This window comes from Oncorhynchus nerka, linkage group LG5, assembly GCF_034236695.1.
Source record: "Oncorhynchus nerka isolate Pitt River linkage group LG5, Oner_Uvic_2.0, whole genome shotgun sequence".
Taxonomy (NCBI): Eukaryota; Metazoa; Chordata; class Actinopteri; order Salmoniformes; family Salmonidae; genus Oncorhynchus; species Oncorhynchus nerka.
Window position 1 is genome coordinate 47164120 of NC_088400.1, and position 26869 is coordinate 47190988.

The 26869-nt window shown below is 43.5% G+C and overlaps 1 protein-coding gene across 7 annotated transcripts in view; it reads right to left on the reverse strand.

Annotated features, from left to right (window-relative positions):
* Positions 1 to 26869, reverse strand: part of LOC115129596 (protocadherin-19-like) — a 74984-nt gene that overhangs the window by 42668 nt on the left and 5447 nt on the right. For 2 of the 7 annotated variants that reach the window (XM_029660137.2, XM_029660136.2), the window contains exon 2: positions 25093 to 25429. The exons of 1 other annotated variant lie outside the window; for it this stretch is intronic. In XM_029660137.2, coding sequence (XP_029515997.1) covers positions 25093 to 25429 — 337 coding nt within the window. Of the gene's footprint in view, positions 1 to 25092; positions 25448 to 26869 lie in introns of all 7 variants that reach the window. 4 more of the 7 variants (XM_029660135.2, XM_029660134.2, XM_029660139.2 and 1 more) reach the window with 3 other exon arrangements.

The following is a 26869-nucleotide window of genomic DNA, read 5'->3' on the forward strand; positions in this document are numbered from 1 at the left end:
CTCAAAAAAATAAAGGGAACACTAAAATAACACGTCTTAGTTCTGAATGAATGAAATATTCTTATTAAATACTTTTTTCTTTACATAGTTCAATGCGCTGACAACAAAATCACACAAAAATTATCAATGGAAATCAAATTTATCAACCCATGGAGGTCTGGATTTGGAGTCACATTCAAAATTAAAGTGGAAAACCACACTACAGGCTGATCCAACTTTGATGTAATGTCCTTAAAACAAGTCAAAATGAGGCTCAGTAGTGTGTGTGGCCTCCACGTGCCTGTATGGCCTCCCTACAACGCCTGGGCATGCTCCTGATGAGGTGGCGGATGGTCTCCTGAGGGATCTCCTCCCAGACCTGGACTAAAGCATCCGCCAACTCCTGGACAGTCTGTGGTGCAACGTGGCGTTGGTGGATGGAGCGAGACATGATGTCCAAGATGTGCTCAATTGGATTCAGTTCTGGGGAACGGGCGGGCCAGTCCATAGCATCAATGCCTTCCTCTTGTAGGAACTGCTGACACACTCCAGCCACATGAGGTCTAGCATTGTCTTGCATTAGGAGGAACCCAGGGCCAACCGCACCAGCATATGGTCTCACAAGGGGTCTGAGGATCTCATCTCGGTACCCAATGGCAGTCAGGTTACCTCTGGCGAGCACATGGAGGGCTGTGCGGCCCCCCAAAGAAATGCCACCCCACACCATGACTGACCCATCGCCAAACCGGTCATGCTGGAGGATGTTGCAGGCAGCAGAGCGTTCTCCACGGCGTTTCCAGACTGTCACGTCTGGCATATATGCTCAGTGTGAACCAGCTTTCATCTGTGAAGAGCACAGGGCGCCAGTGGCGAATTTGCCAATCTTGGTGTTCTCTGGCAAATGCCAAACGTCCTGCACGGTGTTGGGCTTTAAGTACAACCCCCACCTGTGGACGTCGGGCCCTCATACCACCCTCATGGAGTCTGTTTCTGACCGTTTGAGCAGACACATGCACATTTGTGGCCTGCTGGAGGTCATTTTGCAGTGCTCCTCCTTGCATAAAGGCAGAGGTAGCGGTCCTGCTGCTGGGTTGTTGCCCTCCTATGGCCTCCTCCACGTCTCCTGATGTACTGGCCTGTCTCCTGGTAGCGCCTCCATGCTCTGGACACTACGCTGAAAGACACAGCAAACCTTCTTGCCACAGCTCGCATTGATAATCCATCCTGGATGAGCTGCACTACCTGAACCACTTGTGTGGGTTGTAGACTCCGTCTCATGCTACCACTAGAGTGAAAGCACCGGCAGCATTCAAAAGTGACCAAAACATCAGCCAGGAAGCATAGGAACTGAGAAGTGGTCTGTGATCACCACCTGCAGAACCACCACTTTATTGGGGGTGTCTTGCTAATTGCCTATAATTTCCACCTGTTGTCTATTCCATTTGCACAACAGCATGTGAAATTTATTGTCAATCAGTGTTGCTTCCTAAGTGGACAGTTTGATTTCACAGAAGTGTGATTGACTTGGAGTTACATTATGTTGTTTAAAGTGTTCCCACATACAGGACAACAAAACATTGTATGTAAAAAAAACAGAAAGTCTTGACTAAAACAATCACACTCTTCTATGATATATACATCAATCAAGTGTTTAAACTCCACCAACGTAACTAGATCATGACATTTTAAAATGTTCAGAAGAGAATTTCAGGAACACGGAGCTAAGTAACAAACTATTTATACCACGACCTGTTCTATATTTTGGTTCTGTTAGAAGCAAATGAGAATGGGACCGTAATTGATATTTATTTACCGACCTGACTAAAAAAAGAAAATGGCATTTTACCCAATATGGCCTTATAAATCAGTGTGTACCAGTGTTTAAGCCTATGCAAGGTCAATGACTACCAGCAAACAGCGCTGTAGAGTTCACAATGATGTGTTAGACGTTTCTGATTTGTAATGAATCTGAGGGCTGCATGATACACTGAATCAAGTGCTCTCGGGGTAGTGGTTGAGGCCTGCATATATATATATATATATATATAAAACATCACTATTTCAGCAAATAAACGCCTGCTTCAAATAAACACTGGGACTAAATGAATTGTTTATGAAGTTGAATAATTTACAAGTTTCATTGTTTGATTTGTTACATGAAATAATGACAACAAAAAAAATGTTAATCATTACTTTTTATCACCAGTAAGAAACAGCTTGGATGCTAACGGCTGAGAACTGCTGGCTAACTGGCAAGAATGAAAACAGCCAACAACTTCGGAAGTACAGACCCCTATAAATCGTCAGATTGCCCTCTAGTGGTGGAAGTAAGAACTGCTGAAAATGCACAGTCGAAGAGGAGAATAATTATTCTGCCAAGGAAAAGTTTAAAAATAAATGTGTGAGAGTTTGTAAATGGATTAGAAAGCTGGAATTAAACAATTAACTATGCAAATGAGCAAAAGCTGTGTGCATTAAATACTTCCCTATGACACAACATTCGACGTCTCTGGGTCCTATCGGCGTTGGGAGAGCTATCAATCGAAGACAGTGAACACTGTTGTGATCGCTTGACACAACAAAGTGAAGTAATGAAATGGTTCATCGGTGGCTATATCCCCCCCCCCCCCTGAAATATCTAGCAGGCAGGCGGCTGCCATGTTGGGTTGTCTCTTCAGATTCCACCCCCCTCTCTCACTCGCTCTCCTGTCCTCGGGAGACTGACAAGGCATCTTTCCAGACATTTTTGTTGGATTAAAAGCCAATTCATGCTTGATCTGAAAATGTGGTCTGAAGCACCGTATGGATGGTTTCACGCAATTGCGGAACCTCCGGAGGCATACAGAGGCCAAATTGAGCTCTGTACCGCATCGTCGTACGTCTCTCAATTTTTTAAACAATGCGGTAGGTGATGGTGGGAGGTTCTGTATCAACACAAACAACTTCCTTCACAATGGCTCTTTGCTGCTCTGCGAAGCGCAAAACGTATGTTTGCTCAGACCTCTGTCGGAGGCTGCATCACGGTAAATGATGTATGGCAGACGTCGGATTGACCATGCAGTGCCTTTAAGATTTGTGGCAGCTCATTACAGACTGGGGCTCGGCGAGAGGATGCACTCACTCTGAGATGGATTGAGTGGGTCTCGTTATTGACATGCGTTAATCTGACACTTGCTGAAGGATGAGTCTCACACACACTGGTTAAGGGAGTAACAGTCCACATACACACACACACTCTCTCTCTGCCTCCAGAGGTTGCGTCTGATTTGGATACAGGTGGAACTTCATCAGTGCTTATTAATCCTTCTAGCCCTGAATACTCACTTAAACTAACCACATGTACACAATGGGCTTGGGCTGGCCACTGTGACAGGAGGGGTGGCGGGGGTGGATTTGATCTAAGGCATGTATGCAGGTGCTAAGAGCTTCATACACACACACACACACACACACACACACGTATACACCTACAGTACACAGTTCCCATTCCAAAGGCAACACACACACTACTACGGATGCTCTTTCGTTTCACAGAAATGAAAGCCTATATATGTGCTCAAAGCACTGGGTGGATATGATAGGGCAGGCTCACTAACTGGTGAATCATAGACAGGGGGGAGGTTAATAGACAGATGGGCAGTATCGGTGGCTTCTAACCACAGCAAGGCTGCTCCAATCACGGCTCCCATCCAGTAATGGAAGGCCCTAGTTAGCTTTGAGCCCCCCTGTTGCCGATGGGGCACATCTGGTCTAAGTTTTTCGGATTGGTCTTTCTAGGCAGCTGTCAGCTAGCGGTGGGATTGATGGGAGCCACGTTACCACCTCAAGCACGTCACTCACACAGGAGCCAGGAGTAGCAGCTTGGTCAACAGGGGACATGACAGGCTGCCATCAGGTCATCATAGTCATAACAACAACATTCTATCTCTCACAACTCTACGGTGAATGTAATTCACACTGTGATGTTGGTTTAGCTCAACCACCTTATTTCGATAAGCAAGTGTCATTTTTTCCCCCCGGGAAGTTAATGAATGTAAGTGATAGAATAGAGGAGTCTGCCAATGTTGCCCAATAACATGGCTATAGGAGTGCAAATATTGTAAATATATACATAGGAACATGCACGTAGAGAGAAACATACACGCACATAGAAGAACACACATACACAATCAACCACCAACACACACACACATCCGCACACACACACACACACTCTCAGTGGTGGGGTGGGGGTTCAGCTGGGGCCTGCTGTCATCTCCAGTCAGGGAGCGAATGGTGAGCAGCGGAGCAGCTTGAGAGCGCGGCCAGGGCAGAGAGCGGGCCAGATACAGCGGGTTTGACCCACTAATTCAAGGGGGGGGGGGGGGGTTCAAACTGCTGATACACAAAGGGATTACCCTAGCCTGCACTGTCTTGATTTAATTTGTATTAGGCCCTGTCTTTGGGGGCAAACAGGTTGTTACAGAGAGAGGAACGCCAGGGCCACTGAAAACAACAACAACAACAGTCTCTCTGGTGCTCCCCAACCCCATACCGCAGTCCTGGAGCTGCGTGGTCTGCTGCATACTGCAGGGAGGCAGGAGTCGCCAGTGTTCTGATGCCCCTAGCATGCCGGATAGCATCTTGTTTGCGGCTTGAATAGGTCTGCTGCCTGTGCTTTACCTCTTTGACATAATGAAATTGCTCGCCTGCCTTTAATACACACCTTGACTTCCTTGAAATGAAAAGCTCAAACCCTTTTGTTCTGCCATTGTAAACAACTTGTCGTAATTGTTGTTGACTTATCAGCTGAGCTGTCTGTGTGTGTAGGTGCGTGTGAGTGACATTGTGCGTGTGTGCGTTTGTGTGCACTTACACTGCACACAAACATTCTCAGTGGTTATCTGATAAAAACATATCGTGGGGGTTGATGTTTATCCATTCTGATGCAGATTGGGTGACGTTAGTCTTTGTCTCAATGCGGCAACTATGGCAGGATAATGTAATTCATCTTATCCTTATTCATGGCTTCTGATTAACAGGCAATTTTATTCACTGCAGGCTGATGTAGTTTGATATCCTATAGCGGATAGAAGAAACATTCTGTTTACCCTGTAGATATCTAATGTGCTTTTGTTTGTAATCTTGGGAATTAATTAAATGAAAAGGAGGTAGGAATCTGCACACAATATAATCATTTTACATTCCCCTTTGTCCACGACTGGCGAAGTCGACAGACGATGACTTACAATGTTAAGCAGAAGAGAGAGAAAAAAGGATACTGTGGAGCTGAACTGCGGGCCTAGTAAAATGAAAAGTGAAAACCGAGCAGCCGGAGAGTAACAACAGAGAGTAGGCGGAGTACGTGGGCTATTCCAGTGAATAAGTAGACATCCTAGTGCCTGACCATCTACAATAGTGTGCTGTGAAAAATATGCCAATGCTGTGTAGCCATCTAGTCTGTTAAAACCCAAAGGCATGATGGTCTAAAAGCCTCCTTTATGTCTTCTCGCTCAGGTGACAGGCTCCATGAGAGCGAGCTAATGTACCATGTACTGGGAAAAGTTGTTTTATTACAAGGCAGATCTAAACAACATTAAAGGAAAGAGAGAAAAACCTTGGGAGAGCTACAAATGCATTTGGAGGGTCCTTCTGACAGAAAAAAGAAAACACTGTCGGAGTTCCTTCATTCGAGACTATCAAGCGGCACTCAGAAAATAGATGCTTTTTCATCCTTCCCTGCTCCTATCGGAAGATATTACGGTGGGAAATGTCAAAGAAAGAAAGAGAAAAAAGGGGAAGAGAAGTATTCTGGTTCTATTTTTTTTTGATCGCAAGTAGAATAATTGGGCCTCAGACTCTTTACATGAGTGGCACGCCAGCCAAAAGAGTGCTCCGACTGTCCCCGTTCATTCATGTGGGACGCTTTGAAAATACTGCTTCCTGCACTAACCTGCTCACTGTGAGATGCAACAGATCTGTCACCTGCGGGAGGCGCTATTCTAACCCTATGTTGATGGGCAATTACACAAATCTTTGAAAATGCCTCTTTCATACCATCCCATTCTTAAAACATCTATGGCGTGGTGGTGAGGTAGTAAAGATGAAAAAGACAATGATCTGACTCAGTAATAAGGTCATTAGAATGAGCATTACAAAACAATGTTTTCACATTCCCTCTCCGTGTCTGTCTCTCTCTCTCTCGTTATTTGGCAGTACATTTTCCCCTCATTTGCATCTAGTATTGTAATGTGTGTACCCAGGCTAATTCGGGGCCTATTACTAATAGCTAATAGCATGATCCTTATTGTTGTTCTAACTACCCATGTTAATGATTGTAACTCTAATTACTGTTGCTGTATTACCCAACTTAACCTATTCCGGGGTGTAGATCACCCGCATTGACGGCAGTTCCGTCCCAAATAGCACCCTATTCCCTTTATAGTGCAATACTTTTGATGGGTGCCGACAGGGCTATGTAAGGAATAGGCTGCCATTTTGGACGTAGACCATGACAAAGCCGGTGAGGAATCGCAGAATTGCCCCTTCGATCAAACCTAATTAGTAGTGTGGTTTACGAGAGAGAAAGAGAGACAGAAATGGTGTCACACCGTAAACAAGTATCCACACACAGGAGCACCTTCTATTTCTATCCCTCCCTCTATCCTCACCCAAGACCCAGAGGCTCTCAGGCTGTACCCACAAGGGATCCAGTCCAGCACCTCCTTCCCTCCCTCTCTTTCTCCCTAATGAGATGCATGATGGCTTCGCACTTTCAGAGCATCTAAAATAACACATCAGGTGGCAAGTGCTAGATTGGTGCCAATTCCCTTGGCAACTGTGTGACAGCCAGTCAGCCAACCAAAAAACAACACTTCATTAGCAAGGTAGTGAGACAAACAGGCTTAAATTGGAAGAAGACTGCTATCACTCCTATTCCTGCTCCATTTCCTTAAAACAACTCTTCTTTGTTCCTAGATAACACCCAGATCTGTGCGATAGCAACTTCACAGCAGCTATAGTTCACCGAATGTGCTGTGCTTATTAGTGTAGGCTGTAAAAGTAGAGAAATAACAAGATAAACTTTCTGCAAATGTGCTAATTTCAGAATGCTTTTTTGATCTTTTTGCCTCTGACATTGAAGTATTTACGCATTCCCATTTGGCTTAAATCCATATTTTCCTTTACATAAACACTCAGGCAGTCATGTCAAATCGAGTAACTAAGTGCATGTGTTGAATGTGATTATGAAGGCGTAAACCGTACAGCTTAATCAGATCAGCTGGACACGCCATTCTGCTGCTAAATTTAACAGGTTTTTCTTACTGCTGTGCTTATTAGCGGCGTAAAATAACACATCACCACCTGGCACCCTCTTTTTTTAAATAGGGGAGAACAATTAAAAGAAAAACCTCAAAGCCATGAACAAAGAAGAAGATAGTCAAGGACCTCAGTCACCCGAGCCACAGACTGTTCACTCGGCTACCGTTTGACAGACTGAGACAGTACAGGCGCATCAGAGCTAAGACAGGGAGACTAAGAAACAGATTCTATTACCGGGCCATCAGACTGTTGAATAGCCAACACTATCCATTTACCAGGTGATGCACACACACAAGCTATCACACACACACACACGCTGTACACAGCCAATGCTGCTGTCCCATGTTAGAAAGACGTGAAACCACAGGACACTTCCTGTTTCACACTGTTTATTTAAATAATGTATTCTCAACATAGCTCATTCCAATACTTCTACTACTGTATATACAGACTACACACATACACTGAGTTCTTGACATAGCTCACTCAGTACAGTATCTACTGCTACATACTGTACCATTCTTAGTGTACATCCGTGTACATACGTATAGATTGCATTTAGATTACTGTTACAGTCCTATTTGGGTTGTTAATTGGATTCGTTCCAACATTTCTTGATAATTTTTTAATTTGTGTACTTGACTGACATTTTACTGCATTGTCAGGAGCCAGTAACATAAGCGTTTCACTGCACCTGCTATAACATCTGCTAAACTGCGTATGTGACTAATAAACTTTGATTGAAAAGTCATTTCTACAAGGGAAAAAAGTAAATGATCATATATTTTTTCTAGATCAATTGATTTCCTGAAAGGAAATGCGAGTTGTTTACAATAAAAAACAGCGAGTGTAAATATAGAGAAATAACAAGATAAACTGTCTGCAAATGTGCTCATTTTTGAATGCTGCTTTACCCTTTTTGCCTCTGACATTTAACTAGTTATGCCTTCCCATTTGGGCTTAATATATCCATATTTTCATTAACGCTCAGGCAATCGTGTCCAATTGAGTTACGAAAGTGCATGCGCTGAATGTGATTATAAAAGCATGAACCATACAGCTTAAACAGAACAGCTGGACACGCCACTCTGCTGCAAAATGGAACAGATTTGACTTGCGTTAGTTGGGTGTGAGCATGTTGGGGCGTGTCTGTGTGCACGCGCGTGTGTTTACATGACTGTGCTTATATTAAAATCCATATACCTTTTTAAAAACTTCACAGGTAAAAAAAAGTCTCAATTGTGAATATCCCGATTATCGTTCATATTACTTGTCAGGTGGCATATTCGAGAAGACACAACAAATAAAACTGCCAACATTCTATGACGTCGCTATCTCTCACCCGATTTGAAAAGTCGCTGTTAGAATGTTACATCCCAAATGTGTACCCTATTACCGATATAGTGCACTACTTTTAACCAGAGCTCTATGGGCCCTGGTAAAAGTAGTGCACTAAATAGGGTGTAATTTGGGAGGCATTCAAAGAGTTGAGGGAGGCAGTGATAAGCAGCCCCTTATCCGTTTAGAGACACCACCCGGTAATCCAGCCGAGGGGAAACTGCAGCTTTAAAAGACTTAGTCTGGATTAGGTCTAGTCCTTCCAAATTAAACCAAAAGTCCGCTTTCTAGCCATTGCTCTTGCAAGCTGCTGCTTTCCCTTGATGGCCTTTGTCCCACCAACCAACCACAACAAGGAAATCGGAAAAAGGGTTAGGGCTATTATTAGAATATTAAGAATATTCAAATGATATTGCTCTGTTGTCTGACGCTGGACACCCAGGTACTTGGAGGGTCGGCTAAACCTTATCCCATCCTAACCCTACCCCTCAGTATTGACCTGTATTGTCCCAGGAAAATAATCCTGCAGCAACAGTATTTTAATGTCTTGTCCATAATGTGTAAATGACAAAACTCATCTGCATTTCCTGCGGTGCAGGATAATTCTAAGGAACAAAAGAGTGATCAAATTAAGATCCAACATCTGTACATCAACCATGGCTGTGCAGTAGGAAAACAGCAAAAAGCAACCATTTGTCATTTATCTCTTCCCGCTGCTGGGGGAAAAAAAGTCAGAGCAATGAGCAAAATCATTACTCATGCAACTTGTAAAAACACTGGAGAACACAATGTCTTGACTCATGTCATGACATGCCCAAAATGTAATTATTAGAATCTGATGTGGCTCAGATTAAGACAGTTGTGAGTAAAAACTACATGAACCCCCTTTCTCCTCAACTACATTACAGCTGTACGTGTCTGTGTGTGTGTGTGTGTGTGTGTGTGTGTGTGTGTGTGTGTGTGTGTGTGTGTGTGTGTGTGTGTGCTATTAATGTCCCTGTCAGGCTGCTTTAGGATAATGATCCTTCAGTGTTAGTGGGTGTGATCAGAGCACCTGAACACAACTCCATGGTGACCCTTCTCCCATAGGGAATATTCAATCCCAGTTGTTATTACAGCAAGCGAAACAAGTCCCAATTTCCACTGCCTCCACCACGGCGGCGCCATATCTTCCTCCACTCCTTCTCCCGTAAGGCAGGTCTGGCAACAGCTGGCGATCAGATAGGAGTAGGTGAGCTTAAGGCTCCTGCTGTAGGCACTGCACTCAGAACACCCCAGAATGACCCAGCGTGTCAGAGCCCCGGTGCTTTCATACATTAACTAGGCCACTTGTGCAGTGGGATGTCAAACTTTGGACATGAGAGGAAACTAAAAGCTTTACTTCTATTGTGTTTCCACCAACACTGGCAGCTGGACCCACGAACATCGTTTTCTGACTGAATAGTGGTGGTATAGTGATGAACTCACAACCATAGCTACTATCATTATTAATTGTTTTCTTTTGAGTGCTCAGCTAAGAGTATATAGCCCAAGTTAATATACACTACCGTTCAAAAGTTTGGGGTCACTTTTTTTCCATTAAAATAACACCAAATTGATCAAAAATACGTTGTAGACATTGTTGATGTTGCAAATGACTATTGTAGCTGGAAACTATAGATCTTTTTATGGAATATCTACATAGCTGTACAGAGGCCCATTATCAGCAACCTTCACTCCTGTGTCCCAATGGCACAATGTGTTAGCTAATCCAAGTTTATAATTTTAAAAGGATAATTGATCATTAGAAAACCCTTTTGCAATTATGTTAGCACAGCTGAAAACTATGATTCAAATATTTACACATGTTAAATTTGCTGAAAATTGACACAGAGGACATTTATTGTTTTGCTGAGTTTATATTTTATATTTTTATACATTTATATATTTATATAATATTTTTTAAACTCAGCAAATAAACGTCATCTCACTGTCAACTGCGTTTATTTTCAGCAAACTTAACATTTGTAAATATTTGTATAAACATGACAACTGTGACATAAACTGAACAAGTTCCACAGACATTTTTTTTTCTGAGTTGAAATGTATATACTATATATATTTACAGGCAGACATTCTTGTCTTTCCAAGTTGACTGCTATCAGTCAACCAAATAAATGACTCCTCTGTCCCCCAGGAAACTCTCTGTCTGTCTGTCTGTCTGTCTGTCTGTCTGTCTGTCTGTCTGTCTGTCTGTCTGTCTGTCTGTCTGTCTGTCTGTCTGTCTGTCTGTCTGTCTGTCTGTCTGTCTGTCTGTCTGTCTGTCTGTCTGTCTGTCTGTCTGTCTGCCTGCCTGCCTGCCTGCCTGCCTGCCTGCCTGCCTGCCTGCCTGCCTGCCTGCCTGCCTGCCTGCCTGCCTGCCTGCCTGCCTGCCTGCCTGCCTGCCTGCCTGCCTGCCTCCCTCCCTCCCTCCCTCCCTCCCTCCCAATCCAAGCAAAACAAATCGGAGGGAAACAATCCCACCTGAATCGTTTTCAGGGAAAACCGGATAATCAAAATTCAAAACAGTTGAGTCACTGGAGATCTAGTGCAAATCCCTATACCTATAACATCTGCATTCATCTTCATAAACTTCGTAGTCATCTGTTTTTTTAATGTAGTATAATATAGTATCCCAGACCCTACCAGTCAATGTACTACATCTATTATCTGAAGTCTCTTTATGGCCAGCAGAATAGAGGATTGCCTGCTCTGGGGCCTTCCAGGCATTATGAATACAAAAGCACTAGAGGCATTGTGACACATTAGGGGTCCCCCCATCTCTTTAGACAGGGGGACAAAAGGAGGGGAGGAGAGCGAAAGGGGAAAGAAAAGAAGGGAATGAGGGTAGGGGCAGGGGCAAGAGGAAGGGGAAGATGAGAAAGGGAGATAAAGCCCTGAGACGTAAAGACAGAGGCATTGGCGACATGGGATGGAGAAAAGAGGGGAGTAAAAGAGAGGAATGAGGGTAGGAGGAGGAAGGGGAGGAAATGAAAGAGAGGGTAGGGCAGGGGAAGATAAGAGACACACAAAAGAAAGAGATGAGACCCAGAGACAGAAAGATAAAGAGGCATTGTGACGTGGGGTAAAGAGATGCATGTGGGGGTTAGCTCTGAAAGGCCTGTGAGTCCTATGGCCGGTCATAGCCCATTAACCCGGCGCGGGGAGAGAGTGCTACAGCTCATTACATGCTCTGACTCCTGTTCTGGGGATGAACAATGCACAATTACGCCGGCCTGCTGTTTCCACAGCCCTACCGCTGTCTGCCTTTGAGGCTACTGCTGTGGCTATAGCATGCCAACAGGCTTCTGTGTTCATTAAACTACCCCTATAGCTACTAGCTATGCTAATGCTAAATCTATGAAGAGGTATAAATGGCTTACTATGAAACGAGGGGAAGTATGGTGTACAATTCAAATAGATAATAAAGTAATACATCAAGGAATGTGCTGTGTTTTATCTTGTGATTTTTCATATGATTTCTTTCATTTTTCTTGGTCAGCTCGATCTTTAAAGATGCACTATGCAGAAATTGCTCCACCATTTCATGGTTGCTAAAATTCTAATAGTGTGCCTAATGAAAGCATGGAAATAGCGCACATAGAACAGATCTACTGCTTCATAGACTTGCTTTCAATGAGAATGACAGATCTATAACTCTCATTTCTATGTGATTTTGGTCTGGTCACCCAAAAAGCTACATATTTCAGCTTTAATAGATATCAAATTCAGACATTAAAGTAAGATGACATGTGAGGAGTAAATGTGAGCCTAATTCCTTTATTTTCAATTGACTTAGAGAATGGACAGCCAAATGACATCTCTCTTATTATATGCAGATTCAATGAGATGAACATGGGCCCAGTCATGCTTAAAGTGTATGACTATAATATAACGATGCACATAATTGATCACGTTATCCACTACAGTGCTATTTTCCTAGCACTGCCGAGAATAACAGGACAAAAAATCAATTTCACCAGCAAATTGATTCATCTCTCTCTCTTTTTTTCTCCTGTACCATCCAACAATTACGCATGCAGAAGTTGACATTTAATCGGATGGTGGGAAATGCTAACTAACTAGCATCCTCCCTACTTCCTCTTTGTTTTAGGTCATTCTCTACTAGTTGTCTGAGTTGGATGCCTGGAAAAATAGTGTTTTCAATTACCCTCCTTCACAATGAACATTGTTGTGTTCTCACCACGGCCCTCCCCCATCACTCAATCACTCTAGCCACCACACAGTATCACCACTTCAAGCTGAGGTTGTGAGAAACCTTGTCAGCCAGCGCAGTGGGAAGTCTGGTGGTGTAACTAGCAATTCAGCTAAGAGTGTGGGACCCCGAAAGAAGAGCCACATGTAGTTATGCATCCATTTTAATTAATACCTTTCCTACTCTTGCATTTTGGACTAAATGAATTTTTGTGCACTCGAATAATAGCGGTCATTACATAAAGTCGAAATTAACTACGCGATCACTCAATATTTGTCAGCCTATATTATGAGGGGCAATTTAACTAGCAAGATATCTTAGCTAGCTCCATTGCTACACTCTTCCTACCCCATGCTTTCTATAATACATACACTATATATACACATGTGGAAACCCATTCAAGTTAGTGGTTTCAGCCATTTCAGCCACACCCATTACTGACGGGTATACACAGTGCATTCTGAAAGTAATTCAGACCCCACATTTTGTTACGTTAGAGCCCTGTTCTAAAATGGATTCAATTCTTCTTGGGTATGAAGCTTGGCACACCTGTATTTGGGGTGTTCCTCTCTGCAGATCCTCTCAAGCTCTGTCATGTTGGATGTGGAGCGTTGCTGCACAGCTATTTTCAGGTCTCTCCAGAGATGTTCGATCGGGTTCAAGTCCGGGCTCTGGCTGTGCCACTCAACGACATTCTGAGACTGCAGAGATTGGGTTCCTTCTGGAAGATTGTCCCATCTCCAGAGAGGAACTCTATAGCTCTGTCAGAGTGATCATTGGGTTCTTGGTCACCTCCCTGACCAAGGCCCTTCACCCCCGATTGCTCAGTTTGACCGGGTTGCCAGCTCCAGGATGAGTCTTGGTGGTTCCAAACTTCTTCCATTTAAGAATGATGGAAGCCACTGTGTTCTTGGGGACCTTCAATGCTGCAGAAATGTTTTGGAACACTTCCCCAGATCTGTGGCTCAACACAATCCTGTCTAGGAGCTCTACGGACAGTTCCTTCGACATCATCACTTGGTTTTTGCTCTGACATGCACTGTCAAATGTGGAACTTTATATAGACAGGTATGTGCCTCTCTACATCATGTCCAATCAACTGAATTTACCACAGGTGGACTCCAATCAAGTTGTAGAAATAGCTCAAGGATGATCAATGGAAACAGGATGGACACGAGCTCAATTTCAAGTCTCATACAAAGGGTCTGAATACTTATGTAAATAAGGTTTCTGTTTTTTATGTTTAATACATTTCTAAACCTTTCTAAAAGCCTGTTTTCGCTTTGTCATTATGGGCTATTGTGTGTATATAGCTGAGGATGTTTTTTAATTGAATCCATTGTATAATAAGGCTGTAATGTAACAAAATGTGGAAAAAGTCAAGGGGTCTGAATGCTTTCTGAATGCACTGTTTAATCAAGCACACATACATGCAATATCCATAGACAAACACTGGCAGTAGAATGGCCTTACTGATGAGCTCAGTGACTTTCAACGTGGCACCGTCATAGGATGCCACCAACAAGTCAGTTCGTCAAATTTCTGCCCTGCTAGAGCTGCCCCGGGTCAACTTTAAGTGCTGTTTTTGATACGTGGAAACGTTTCGGAGCAACAACGGTTAAGCTGCGAAGTGGTAAGCCACACAAGCACACAGAAGGGGAATGCTGAGTGCTGAAGCACATAGCGTGTAAAGCGTTGGCTGGAGTGGTGTAAAGCTCACCGCCATTGAACTATAGAGCAGTGGAAACACATTTTCTGGAGTGATGAATCACGCTTCATCATCTAGCAGTCCGACGGACAAATCAGGGTTTGGCAGATGGCAGGAGAACGCTACTTACTTGCCCTAATGCATATTGCCAACTATAAAGTTTGGTGGAGGAGGAATAATTGATTGGGGCTGTTTTTCATGGTTCGGGAAAGGCCCCCTGGTTCCAGTGAAGGGAAATCTTAATGCTACAGCATACAATGACATTCTAGATGATTCTGTGCTTCCAAATTTGTGACAACTGTTTGGGAATGGCCCTTTCCAGTTTCAACATGACAATGCCCCGTGCACAAAGCGAGGTCCATACAGAAATGGTTTGTCAAGATCGGTGTGGAAGAACTTGACTGGCCTGCACGGATCCCTGACCTCATCCCAATCAAATACCTTTGGGATGAATTGGAACACTGACTGTGAGCCAGGCCTAAATTGCCCAACATCAGTGCCCAACCTCACTAATGCTCTTGTGGCTGAATGGAAGCAAGTCCCTGGAATTATGTTCCCACATCTAGTGGAAAGCCTACCCAAAAGAGTGGAGGCTATTATGGCAGCAAATGGGGGACCAACTCCATATTAATGCCCATGATTCTGGAATGAGATCAACGAGCAGGTGTCCACATACCTTGATTTCAACTGAGTGTAAGCTACTATGTGAAAGTCAATAGCCTTTCCTCCCTAACCCATGGCATTAACAAGTGGTTTAGCTTGTGTCGAAGAATGTAGGCCGACCTTTCCTATCCCATTAATTGAACTGCAGGCGTAAAAAAGGAAGCTGGCAGCCAAATCTGTGTTAATGAGAGAAGAGGCTAAGAGAGGCAAAAATAATTTAATTAAGTTATTTTTTCCTCCCTCTCTCCTGCAGCGTTAGACACCAAACACTTCTTCCCTGAGACCAGTGGTATTTTATTAGGTGTTCTTCCGCAGCCACCTTCCTTTGAATCGTTTCCCACCAAAGGCAGTAAGAAAACTCACATATGAATTGTGTATGATATGAAAAAAGTGTGTTATGTTTCTTGCAACCCTCAGGGATGGTTTCCAAAGGCTTGTCTTAAAAATTAGAGGAGATGTGAAGCCTGCTGTTTATTGGACTTCCCTCATACCGACAGGCATCCACAGGAGATGCTACACTTAAAATCTCACCCAAGATTAAGATGAGAGTAGCCCTTTCCTGCAGGCAAATGACCCAGTGGCCTCATGGGTGGAAGGTTATTAATATTTCATATAAAGGTTTTGATATATTTCAGTCTTTTGTGATGTATATAAACTGTAATATTGGAATACATTTCAGCTCTATGACATGTTACAGTCTTCTTTCTTCTAAGGCCATAACCATGTGTATGAGGTATATACTTTTGTTTCAAAGTAGATTTGTTTAAGATTACCAAGACACACTCTGTGTGACCCTGATTTAGCCCACTGCAGTAAAAGGTTTTAAAAGATACAACGATGCTTGTAGGAAGATAAACATGTCTATATTATTTAAGATATTTAATGCATATGGATTTGTGCAAATCATCTTCTTTTTTTCTAACCGTGGCAAACCGTGTTGGAATACCTTGCCGGGTTTCATGCAAGACATAGTGGTCTGTATATCTTTGATTGCCCACTATTGACATAGTACCTCAATGACCTTCAACATCAATGTACCGCAAACTGCCAATATTCCCAACATTGGATGCAGTAGGCCTACATATGCAGAATACATATGCTTAAATGTATTGTTCCATAACAGACAGTAGAATAGAGTGAAAATGATAGAGTTGGATCTGCTAAATCAATGTACCTTAAAACTGCTAACATTACTGACAGTTAGTGGTAGTACAGATCCCTGACTAAACATGCTCAAAGGTATACGTAAAGTACAAATGCTGGAGGTATAGGCCTATCCAGTATAGTCCATTGGATTGCAGGGTGGACGCAAACCGAGTGTGGCATATTTGTGTCACAGGCTTTAATTTAAAAAAAAATTAAACAGTGGTTGGAGGAAAGTCCTTTAAATGGGTAATTACGTCCGAGGCTCGGCATCGCCGGAAGGGCTTAACAAGGTGCATAATGATGTCCCCCCTTCCCCAGGGATAAACCTCACCATTCTCTCGCCCTTTCTCCCTCTCTCTCTCTCTGTCCATTTCACTCACTCCATTTATTTGTGGTGGTTTCGGTCTCGCCTTCTCTCATTTACCCCTCTACAACCTTCAGTCCAGACCCAAGGTCATTATCTCCCTATTGCCTTTCTGGGATCTATGAAAAAGCTTGGCTGGTTCATGTTGCTAATGTACGGCTCGTAATGCTCTGATTCCATTGTGAAACTAATTTTGTTTGAGCACAAAATGTGTTCTGTTGTCAGCAATGGATCACGGGTTGGATCACAGTAAGTATAAGTTCAGCTTTAATTGAGAAGTGTAATATATTTCACATTGCTTTGGGTTTACAACTGAGGTTGTTGTTTTTGTTCTGTGGGTCACGACTGCTGGATGATGCATTGAAAAGTGATTCAATAGGTGAATTGCATTTTGGGATGTATCATTATATTAGTGCATATTATTTTGTTTTACAAGGGGTGGGGGGGGGTTGGGTACAGATTTACAAGATGATAGTATTTATTTATTAGCGTCATATTGCAAGAACACCACACGATTGTGTAGCAGGCCTATTGTTAAATTACTGGGACTATAACTCACTAAGAGAACTCATGTGCTTTCTTTTCAACGTTCTATTTTTAACATTGGGTGCCTGTTCAGGGGCAGAACGACAGATTGTACCTTGTCAGCTCGGGGGTTTGAACTTGCAACCTTCCGGTTACTAGTCCAACGCTCTAACCACTAGGCTATCCTGCCGCTTACCTCTTCGTACCGTCTACCATCTAAGGTTTACAGTTTGGACTGCCATTGCTGCCAGGCAAATTTGTACATGTGCAAAAATAAACATTTTGGTGAATGACTACAGTATTTTCATGTACAATGCACAACTTCATGGAGGTGCTTGATATGGATATTTTCTTTAGCAGACGTAGTGCATGCTGAACCAACACTAAAAGGGAGACATTTTCTTTCCCTCCTGCTCTATAGTTTCATTTGGGTTATATTTTGAACAAAGGATGGGGCTTTCAGTATAATAACTGTATCTGTACTTCACAATAGAATTACATTTCAGAGGGAAGAAGAGAAAGAGTGTTTTGGAGTCAGACTAATACAGGTTATGGAAAATCGTTCGGGGTCCTATAAATAGACTTACAGATAAAGCTGAGGTTCTATCTCTTTCTCTCTCTCCCTCCCTCTTTGGAGACTGTGTTGCTCTCTCTCTCTTCTTTCCTCCCTCCTCTCATCATAATTCCAGCCTTTTTCCGTGTCCACAGTTTCCCTGGCCTTGATGCACCCGACAGAGGGGCTGCTCAGCCATCACATGTGGTTACAGGCGGGCTTCGGTGACATGCATATGACAGGCCCTCTCACTCATGTACTGTATGTTTTGACACCTCAGCTGTTGCCTGCACCCCCCAATCCTGAGAAGAGGGCAGCAGCCTGGGGCTTGAGGAGGCTACCATTGGCTGCTAATGTGACATATTTATTGTACATCCTCTACATACGAAGCAAGGAATAGTGTTTCAGGGGCAAGGCTATATATATATACACTGAACTGGCATTAGCTTGTCAATCATGTTGACCTGAACCGTACTGTGCTGGCATGGATGTTTTCTTTTCACATTGTTATTTGCAGCAAGTTGCCACGAATTATGGTGGATGCGCAACCAGGCCAGTCCAGTACAGGTCAACTTGGCTAGACTATGTAGTAGGAACAGGGTAGGCCTATCCCTGGGAATTAAAGCATCCCATGGGTTAATGTTACTCATCCATAAAGGCTCAAGTGCAACCCATTTCAGTGTTCATCAGAGCATAATTTCAGTCACCGAAAATGAAATGGCCCGACACATATACAGTACCACTCAAAAGTTTGGACACACCTACTCATTCAAAAGATTTTCTTTATTTTAATTTTATTTTCTACATTGTTTAATGTTAGCTAGCTAACATTAGGCTATAATATTCAAGCAAATGTCTCTGAGATGCGAAAAATAAGATCATACATGTAACGTTAGCTAGCGAGCCAGCCATCTAACGTTAGCTAGCTAACAGTACACTATTCGACCAAGAAGGAGAGTGATGGAGTGCTGCATCAGATGACCTGGCCTCCACAATCGCCCGACCTCAACCCAATTGAGATGGTTTGGGATAAGTTGTGCCGCAGAGTGAAGGAAAAACAGCCAACAACTGCTCAGCATATGTGGGAACTCCTTCAAGATTGTTCGAAAAGCATTCGAACAGCATTCCAGCATTCCAGAAACTGGTTGAGAGAATACCAAGCGCGTGCTAAGCTGTCACCGTGGCAAAGGGTGGCTACTTTGAAGAATCTAAAATCTCAAATATATTTTGAATTGTTTAACATGTTTTTAGTTACGTCAAAGTTTTGATGTCTTCACTATTATTCTACAATGTAGAAAATAGTGAAAATAAAGAAAAAACCCTTGAATGAGTAGGTGTGTCCATACTGTACATGACTGTGCATGAATGTTGAAATATTTGTTTGTTTCGCTGACTGACTAACTGACTGTCAGACTGACTGATGGTTTTGCAAGAGCGTTCCCAAATCCATGGCTCACTCACAAATCAAACCTTTCTCGCTATAATTCCTGCGCTCATCTGCCAGTTACTCAATCAGGGGCTTCAGATAAGATGCTTCACTCTCTCGTATCCCTCTGAAGAGGAGACATTAAAGCACGCAAAGGTTCGCCCTCAACTCCTTCAACAGATAAAACACACTAGCATTTCAACATTTCAAGTTCAAGCAGCCAAGAATGCGTCAGTTGCCACTCTGTAAAATCTTTGTTTCGCTTTTTCACCACCTGATTATTCTCTTTTCTTCTTCCTGAGCTTCGAAAATCCCCTTTTGAAATTGTTTAAATGGTACTCCCTCATCAGAGCTTTTTCCTGGAGCCTGACTGAGATTTCTTCTCAGCATAAAGCCCCTCAACGAGACAGCATGCTTTGACCTTTACTTTATCGTATGGATTTAGGGATGATTAATTGGATTAGCCTGATGAAATTTAAAGAAATACAAAAGCCCTAGACTGTTGCCTCGATGGGAGTCATAGAAAATGTACAATTCTGTAGTTCGCAACATATTATCCCGCCATATGTGTTGTCACATGTATTAGTCAGTGGCTTAAAGAGGAAGGCAACCAGATTAGAGAAGACAGACATTTTTCTCAGAAAAAGCTAAGTGAGATGGAAGGAGGGAAACAGGGGGCTTGGATCGTCCAATTACAATGGAAACATCACAAGATCAAAGACTAAACGTAGAGCGGCTTGAGTTTGTGTTGTGCCAGTCAAACCAGTAGTGCACTGTATAGGATGTGGGGGGGTGTAGTATGTAGATGTGTGTAGTATGTAGATGCACAGCAGATGTGTAGTATGTGTTGACAGCACGACATCTACTTTGCATCCTCAATGTGGCATGTTGGAATGTGTTCTGTGCATATTGTCCTGATGTGAAGTGATTGCATGGGGGGTGGGATGATGTGCAGGCATGTAGAATATGGAACCCAGTACCGCTCCCCATCGCCTCTCTTGCAGCAATATCAAAATGTAGGCTATTTCAAGCTATCTTAGAAAACAGTTAGTGATTAACAAATTGCTGTAGCTAGCAACCTTGGTTTTGTTTGTAGCATGGAGTTCTGCTGTTGACTGTGAGAGGAACAAATTCAAGACACAGTAACAGAAATGCCTTTGGTTTTGCCAAATGCTCCAAGTGCCTAATCTCGTCACACTGCAGAAAGCCCGAAATTGAACTGTACGACATGTGCCATATGCTTACAATAGCTAGTTATGTAGCCATCTTTCAGGTAACAGAATGGGAGCATCTGGATGTGAATTTACCTCAATTAGCATTGAACTAAACTTGGCAAAAAATATCTGCTTACAGTTTCTCCACAGAACGTCTCACACTTTAACACCAGGGAGCACAAAGACTGCCTGCCTTTTTTCTATTTCATTGAACACCATAATGAAACCCAACAAAATAAAAAATATGCAATCTGTTTCCCGCATAAGGATGAGCGTAAACTGAATCAATACCAGAGATAAGTTATTTTTCCCCCTGCCATATTCATTATCTGGAATCACAGGTGGAGATATAATAAAGCCACAGTAGTACACATTACCCATTCAAAAACACGTTATAGCCAAAGGCCATTCCTTTACTGTCCAATTGTCTCCCCCACCAACTGATCTGCTACAATTAAGCCATGGAAGAAGAAGAAATTAAACCAGTGACCTGTAGTCTTTTAATCTGCAACCACAACCACAGGCAGGTCAACCAAACATCTCTCAGCTGGTAATACATAGGTTATTCCTGTTTAACTACCATTTTACCATGTCGTTTCATAGTACACCTAGCTTGAAGTAAAGCACTATTAAAAATATCTATCTCTCTGAAGTAGGATAATACAACCAATGTCAACAAGCCTTGGTTTCTCTAATGACCTGGTTCACTAACTACTTCTCAGATAGAGTTCAGTGTGTCAAATCAGAGGGCCTGTTGTCCGGACCTCTGGCAGTCTCTATGGGGATGCCACAGGGTTCAATTCTCTGGCTGACTTTTTTCTCTCTTTTTCTCTGTATATATCAATGATGTCGCTCTTGCTGAGGGTGATTCTTTGATCCACCTCTACGCAGACAACACCATTCTCTATACATCTGATGCCGTTCTTTGGACACTGTGTTAACTAACCTGCAAACGAGCTTCAACGTCATACAACACTCCATCCGTGGCCTCCAACTGCTCTTAAATACATGCTCTTCAACCGATCGCTGCCTGCCCAGCATCACCACTCTGGACAGTTCTGAATTAGAATATGTGGACAACAATAAATACCTAGGTGTCTGGCTAGACTGTAAACTCTCCTTCCAGACTCACATTAAGCATCTCCAATCCAAATCCTCCTTCACTCATGCTGCCAAACTTACCCTCGTAAAACTGACTATCCTACCAATCCTTGACTTTGGCGATGTCATTTACAAATTAGCCTCCAACATTCTACTCAGCAAATTGGATGCAGTCTATCACAGTGCCATCTGTTTTGTCACCAAATCCCCATATACTACCCACCACTGCGACCTGTATTCTCTCGTTGGCTGGTCCTCGCTATATATTCGTCGCCAAACCCACTGGCTCCAGGTCATCTATCAGTCTTTGCTAGGTATAGCTCCGACTTATCTCAGCTCACTGGTCACCATAGCAATACCCACACTTAGCACGTGCTCCAGTAGGTATATTTCACTGGTCACCCCCAACGCCAACACCTCATTTGGCCGCCTTTCCTTCCAGTTCTCTGCTGCCAATGACTGGAACGAATTGCAAAAATCACTGAAGTTGGAGACTAATATCTCCCTCACTAACTTTCAGTGTCAGCAGTCAAAGCAGCTTACCGATCACTGCAGCTGTACACAGCCCATCTGTAAATAGCCCATCCAATCAACTACCTACCTCATCCCCATATTTGTTTTTGTTTTTCTCCTCTTCTGCACACCAGTATTTCTACTTGCACATCTTCATCTGCACATATATCACTCCAGTGTAAATTGCGAATTTGTAATTACTTCAACACTATTGGCCTATTTATTGCCTTACCTCCTTACTTCATTTTCACACACTGTATACAGATTTTTCTATTGTGGTATTGACTGTACGTTTGTTTATCCCATGTGTAACTCTGTGTCATTGTTTTTGTCGCACTGCTTTGCTTTATCTTGGCCATGTGGCAGTTGTAAATGAGAACTTGTTCTCAACTGGCCTACCTGGTTAAATAAAGGTGGAAAAATACAAAACAACCTAATACATGTACTGGGTGCTGATGAGACCCATATACCTGTACACCAATAACACAAATCCTATAAAATCAAATCATCATTATTACATATGAAGTCTTTCACTCTCTTGTTTTCGATTATTCGTTTTTTTCTCTTATTCAAATCCTAATACCATTATTCCATGTGGCTCAGCTTAGAGTTCATACATTAGGGCATAATATTTCTTTATATATTATGCCCTAGTGTAAAACGGTAAAACGGTGGTTGACTCACAGATGATTGCAGGAGCGCCCCTCAGGCCAGGGTGAAGACAAACGTTTTTGAGGATAAAGCATGAACCTCACTAATCACAAAAGTGCCCCTGTGTCCTAGCTAGACCTCGTGAAAATGTGGACTTGTGGAGTCAAGTGGGTTTGCTCACCGTGACAGAGCTATTATTGGTCATTTCACAGATGCACTGTTTGTTTGCGGTCTACATTAATGGCTATGCAATTGCACTTGACAACACTTTTTGTAATTTAACAGCAATGTGTGAATATTTAGCTACTGTCTTCTAAATGTCAGAATGGAGAATAAATATTCGGCTTTAGCTGCAGCCTGCTTGAGGGGGAGAATGCAAACACACACAGGCACATGAACATACCCCCCCCTCTCTCTCTTCACCCAGCTCATCTATCCTTTTTCCTCTTTCCCTCTTTCCCGCTCTCCCATTGACTAACAATCAGCATCTCCTCTCTCCGTCTGTCCACAGGAAATATGCACAGGGTCGCGGTCAAAGGGATGTTTGTCAACGTCATGTGGAACGCGGAGCTGCGACAGAGCTTGCATGTTAAGCAGACCCTCTGCCTTTATCAAGCCAATCACAAACGGGAAAAAAAAATGTAAAAATGTGGTGGAGCCCAGACACCTGGCATTAAGACACTCTCCCTCCCTCCTTTCCTCCATCCCCTAACTCATCCCTATCAGACACCTCCAAGCTTTGCATATCAGAACCTCAGACCTTATTTGTCTCCCTCTCTTCTCTTTTTCATTAACAGAAACAAATAAAGGCCTCTCTAATCCAGAAAATGTGCTTTTTTATTGGATGCTTTAAGCCTTCAAGACAGGCTACTCCACCTGGATTTTACAACCACACAGTCATTTCTTTGTGCCTGCCGGACTGAAGTTTTTTCCTGTGTTTTGCTCATGGAGAGGTCTGTGACCTGAATGCTACCTGCGGGTACATAAAGGCCTGGGCACGGCATGGTGGCATGCACTTGTTCCCCCCTACCAGCGCTTGAATTTACAGGACATCTCTTTCTCTCCCTCTTCCTCTCCCTCTCACTCACCCTCTATCTGGCTCCATCCGTCCCAGACAGTCTGCAGTAAATCAGCGTGGCTGTAAGTGGGGCCTCATCGACCCCGCGGGATCCGATAGGAGCTCAGATCCTCAGTGGATCAGCCAATCAATGGCTCAATAACTGTTCTTATGTTTCTGGTTTTGATTTTAGGCTTTTCCACCCTTCTTCTCACTGAATGTCAAACGAGGATTGGAGTCATCAAATATGTGATGGCTGGGGTTGCTTTATTTGGGACTGAACAGGATTGTGAGAACCCCCTACCCCACTGAGGGCCATAGAAGTAGGTCCAGCTAGAGAGGATGTCCAAGGAATCCAATAGACAATGGCATAGAGGCAAAAATCTATACTCTAAAGACCAGCTAGTCGGTGTACACTCTTGTCAGCTTAAATAGCCCACTCGAGCGAGGCCTTTGCTGTCTTCAGCCATACATCGCTACGTCAATCCAATCAACCCTATGCATAGTGAGTTGACTATAGCTCTATAATAGCTGGCTGCGTGGGGTGCAAAGCTGCAGTCTTGGCCTTGACTGCATGACTAACACTGGAGCCTATTGGGCCGTTCGCACTGTTTGCACATGGAGCATTTAAGCAATGATTATTCTTTCTTCTACCACATGTGGTGGAGCTGATTAGCCGGGTCAATGCGTCTGGCAGGTGTTCAAACTCCTGTTATTTTGCAATAGCTCAGCTCACAAAGAAACAAGGCAGGTAGGTGGAAGCCAAATAATCCATTTTGTCAGGCCTCCAAATTCGCGCTTGGCACGGCTCGCTCTCATCCACAGGTCAATCCCTGTACCTGGGTAAACCTCTGACATGCCTTTGATTTATTTCTCTCAAATGCAGCTACTAACACACAAGACCACACATGGCGGATCAGATTCTATTTCAAACGAGTAGGAAATGTACTGTTACACTGAGGGTATAGAAGTATGATCTGGTATGTTTCTGTTGAGAGAACATACCCGGTCAACGTGACAATTCATTCACATACACCAGGTGAACCCACAGCGACTGTACTCCCTACAAGTACTATTTTATACCCCAAAATGACTATACTCCCACTGGAAGCTGAAGCACAGCGCAGTCATGACAATGACTAGTGAGACTATGTAAGAGTTGACCGGACATGTCTTAACCATCACTCTCCCCTGTCCCATACACCCAACCCTGTACATCCACCCTCTGTCCCCCCCTCTTCCCAAGGGCATTGGCACAGATTGGAACAGCAGCAACAAGCCGCAGGGACAGATCAGAGCGAACTAAGCGTGGTCTCACCTCAGGCAGCGGCATGCCGTTGATGATGAGGTCAGGTTGCTGGGGGCCCTGCCCGCTGGCGAAGGAGTGCTGCTGATAACTGCCGTGGTTGGGTGCAGCATTGCGTGAGTTCTGGTTGTCCACGTTGATGAAGGTGCTCTCGGAGCGCCTGCAGCCCAGCGGCAGGCTCTGCTGGTGGTAGTCGAAGTAGTTGAGGGAGGAGGTGAGAGATGAGCAACTCACCACGTTCATCTTGTCCGTCTCCTCCACGTCGCGCGGCACGAGGCGGATGTCGTTCTTGCTCAGCTTCTTCTTCTTGCTCGACTTCTTCTGGCTGCCATATGAGTACTCCGCCACCCTGCGCAAGTAGAAGAAACTGAACAGACTCAATAAAGCAGTGCTCTGTTGTATCTGCCCACAGGCAAACGCCATTCAGTCAGAGGCGCCCCGCCCGGCCATGCCAGGGTGCTGACGGAAAGTTCCCATGGTGGTGGCCAGCTCATTGGTGGGCATTCAGGGTAGAGCGAGAGGAGCCATGCTCAAGTCACCCCAAGCCTGACCGCCTTCCCCATGCCACCAATGGAGCCATCATCCCTCATTTGTTTGCGTTTGCATGCTCGGCACAGTCGACATGTCTCACAAACAACAAGCACACACAATGCAAACATGCCCAACCACAAAAGCACACGTACGCACACACAGCAACAACAAGACAACAGACAATACTGAAGAGCACCAACCAAATGTTCAATCATATTTAAAGCACAGCCCCACTGCTAAAGTTAATTCCCTTTTTCTTTCATTACCAAGCGAGGCCCACTGGCAATATGGAGTGCAGGAAAACTGTAAAATCAAATTCATTTAGAAACTAGTGTCTGTGGCTGTTCCCTGACTGGAGCAGAGCATTTTGATTCTAATCAGTCTAAATGAGAAAGCCGGAGATTCTTTATTGAAAGGATGCTGCTGATGCTCAGGCTGGAAGAAGACAATTTCCATTCTCCATCCAGGCTTGCAAATTCTTATGAGGGGAAGTTTTATTTTAAGCAGAATCCCTTGAATCCCTCCTGACTAGAGCCTATTCCTCTGAGTTTTTAACATGTCAAACATTTGCATGGACTCCCACTCTCCAACAATCTATTTTTAGCCCCGGTTGGATAGATTGTGTTATTTACTCTTGTTTCTACCGTGCATCTAATAAAACTTGAGGCCCTGGTTGCATATGCACATGTCGGACTCCCACGTCCTTAGTAATTACTGGATGGGTTCTCCTTTTCACTTAAGATGCTTTCCGGGTCTGTTCCTCCCTGCCTTCATTCTGGAAAATAAAATGTCAATAGCAGCCTTGGACTCTATCTTTTTCGGGTCATCTTAAAACTGTTATTTCTCTCTCGCGCGCACGTGTCTGCTCTCTCGTCTGAGTAGGGGAGAGAAGAGACTGTGAGGATCAAAAAAGAGAGTGCATCGTTCTGTCATTGTTCTCTCTAGTACTCCTGTGCCCAAAATCGAAAAATGGACAGGAGAAATCCTGCCGACACAAAGAAAATTAGTAATAAATTGCAGATAAGTACTGCATAGGTTTGAGATGGTAGCTAGCTACTCAAGAGCACTGCACAGCAATATAGATTAAAGTACCCAGCAGGAAGAGGATTTTTATGCCACAAAACAGGATTTTTTAAGGTGAAGGTTAGGTAGTGTTGGGCAGATATTATTTTATTTAGCTTAGTTTTTTGTTTGATTGGTTGGTTGTGTATTTTTCTTACAGAAATAGAGCATTGTGGGTCACATCCAAATGAAAGAG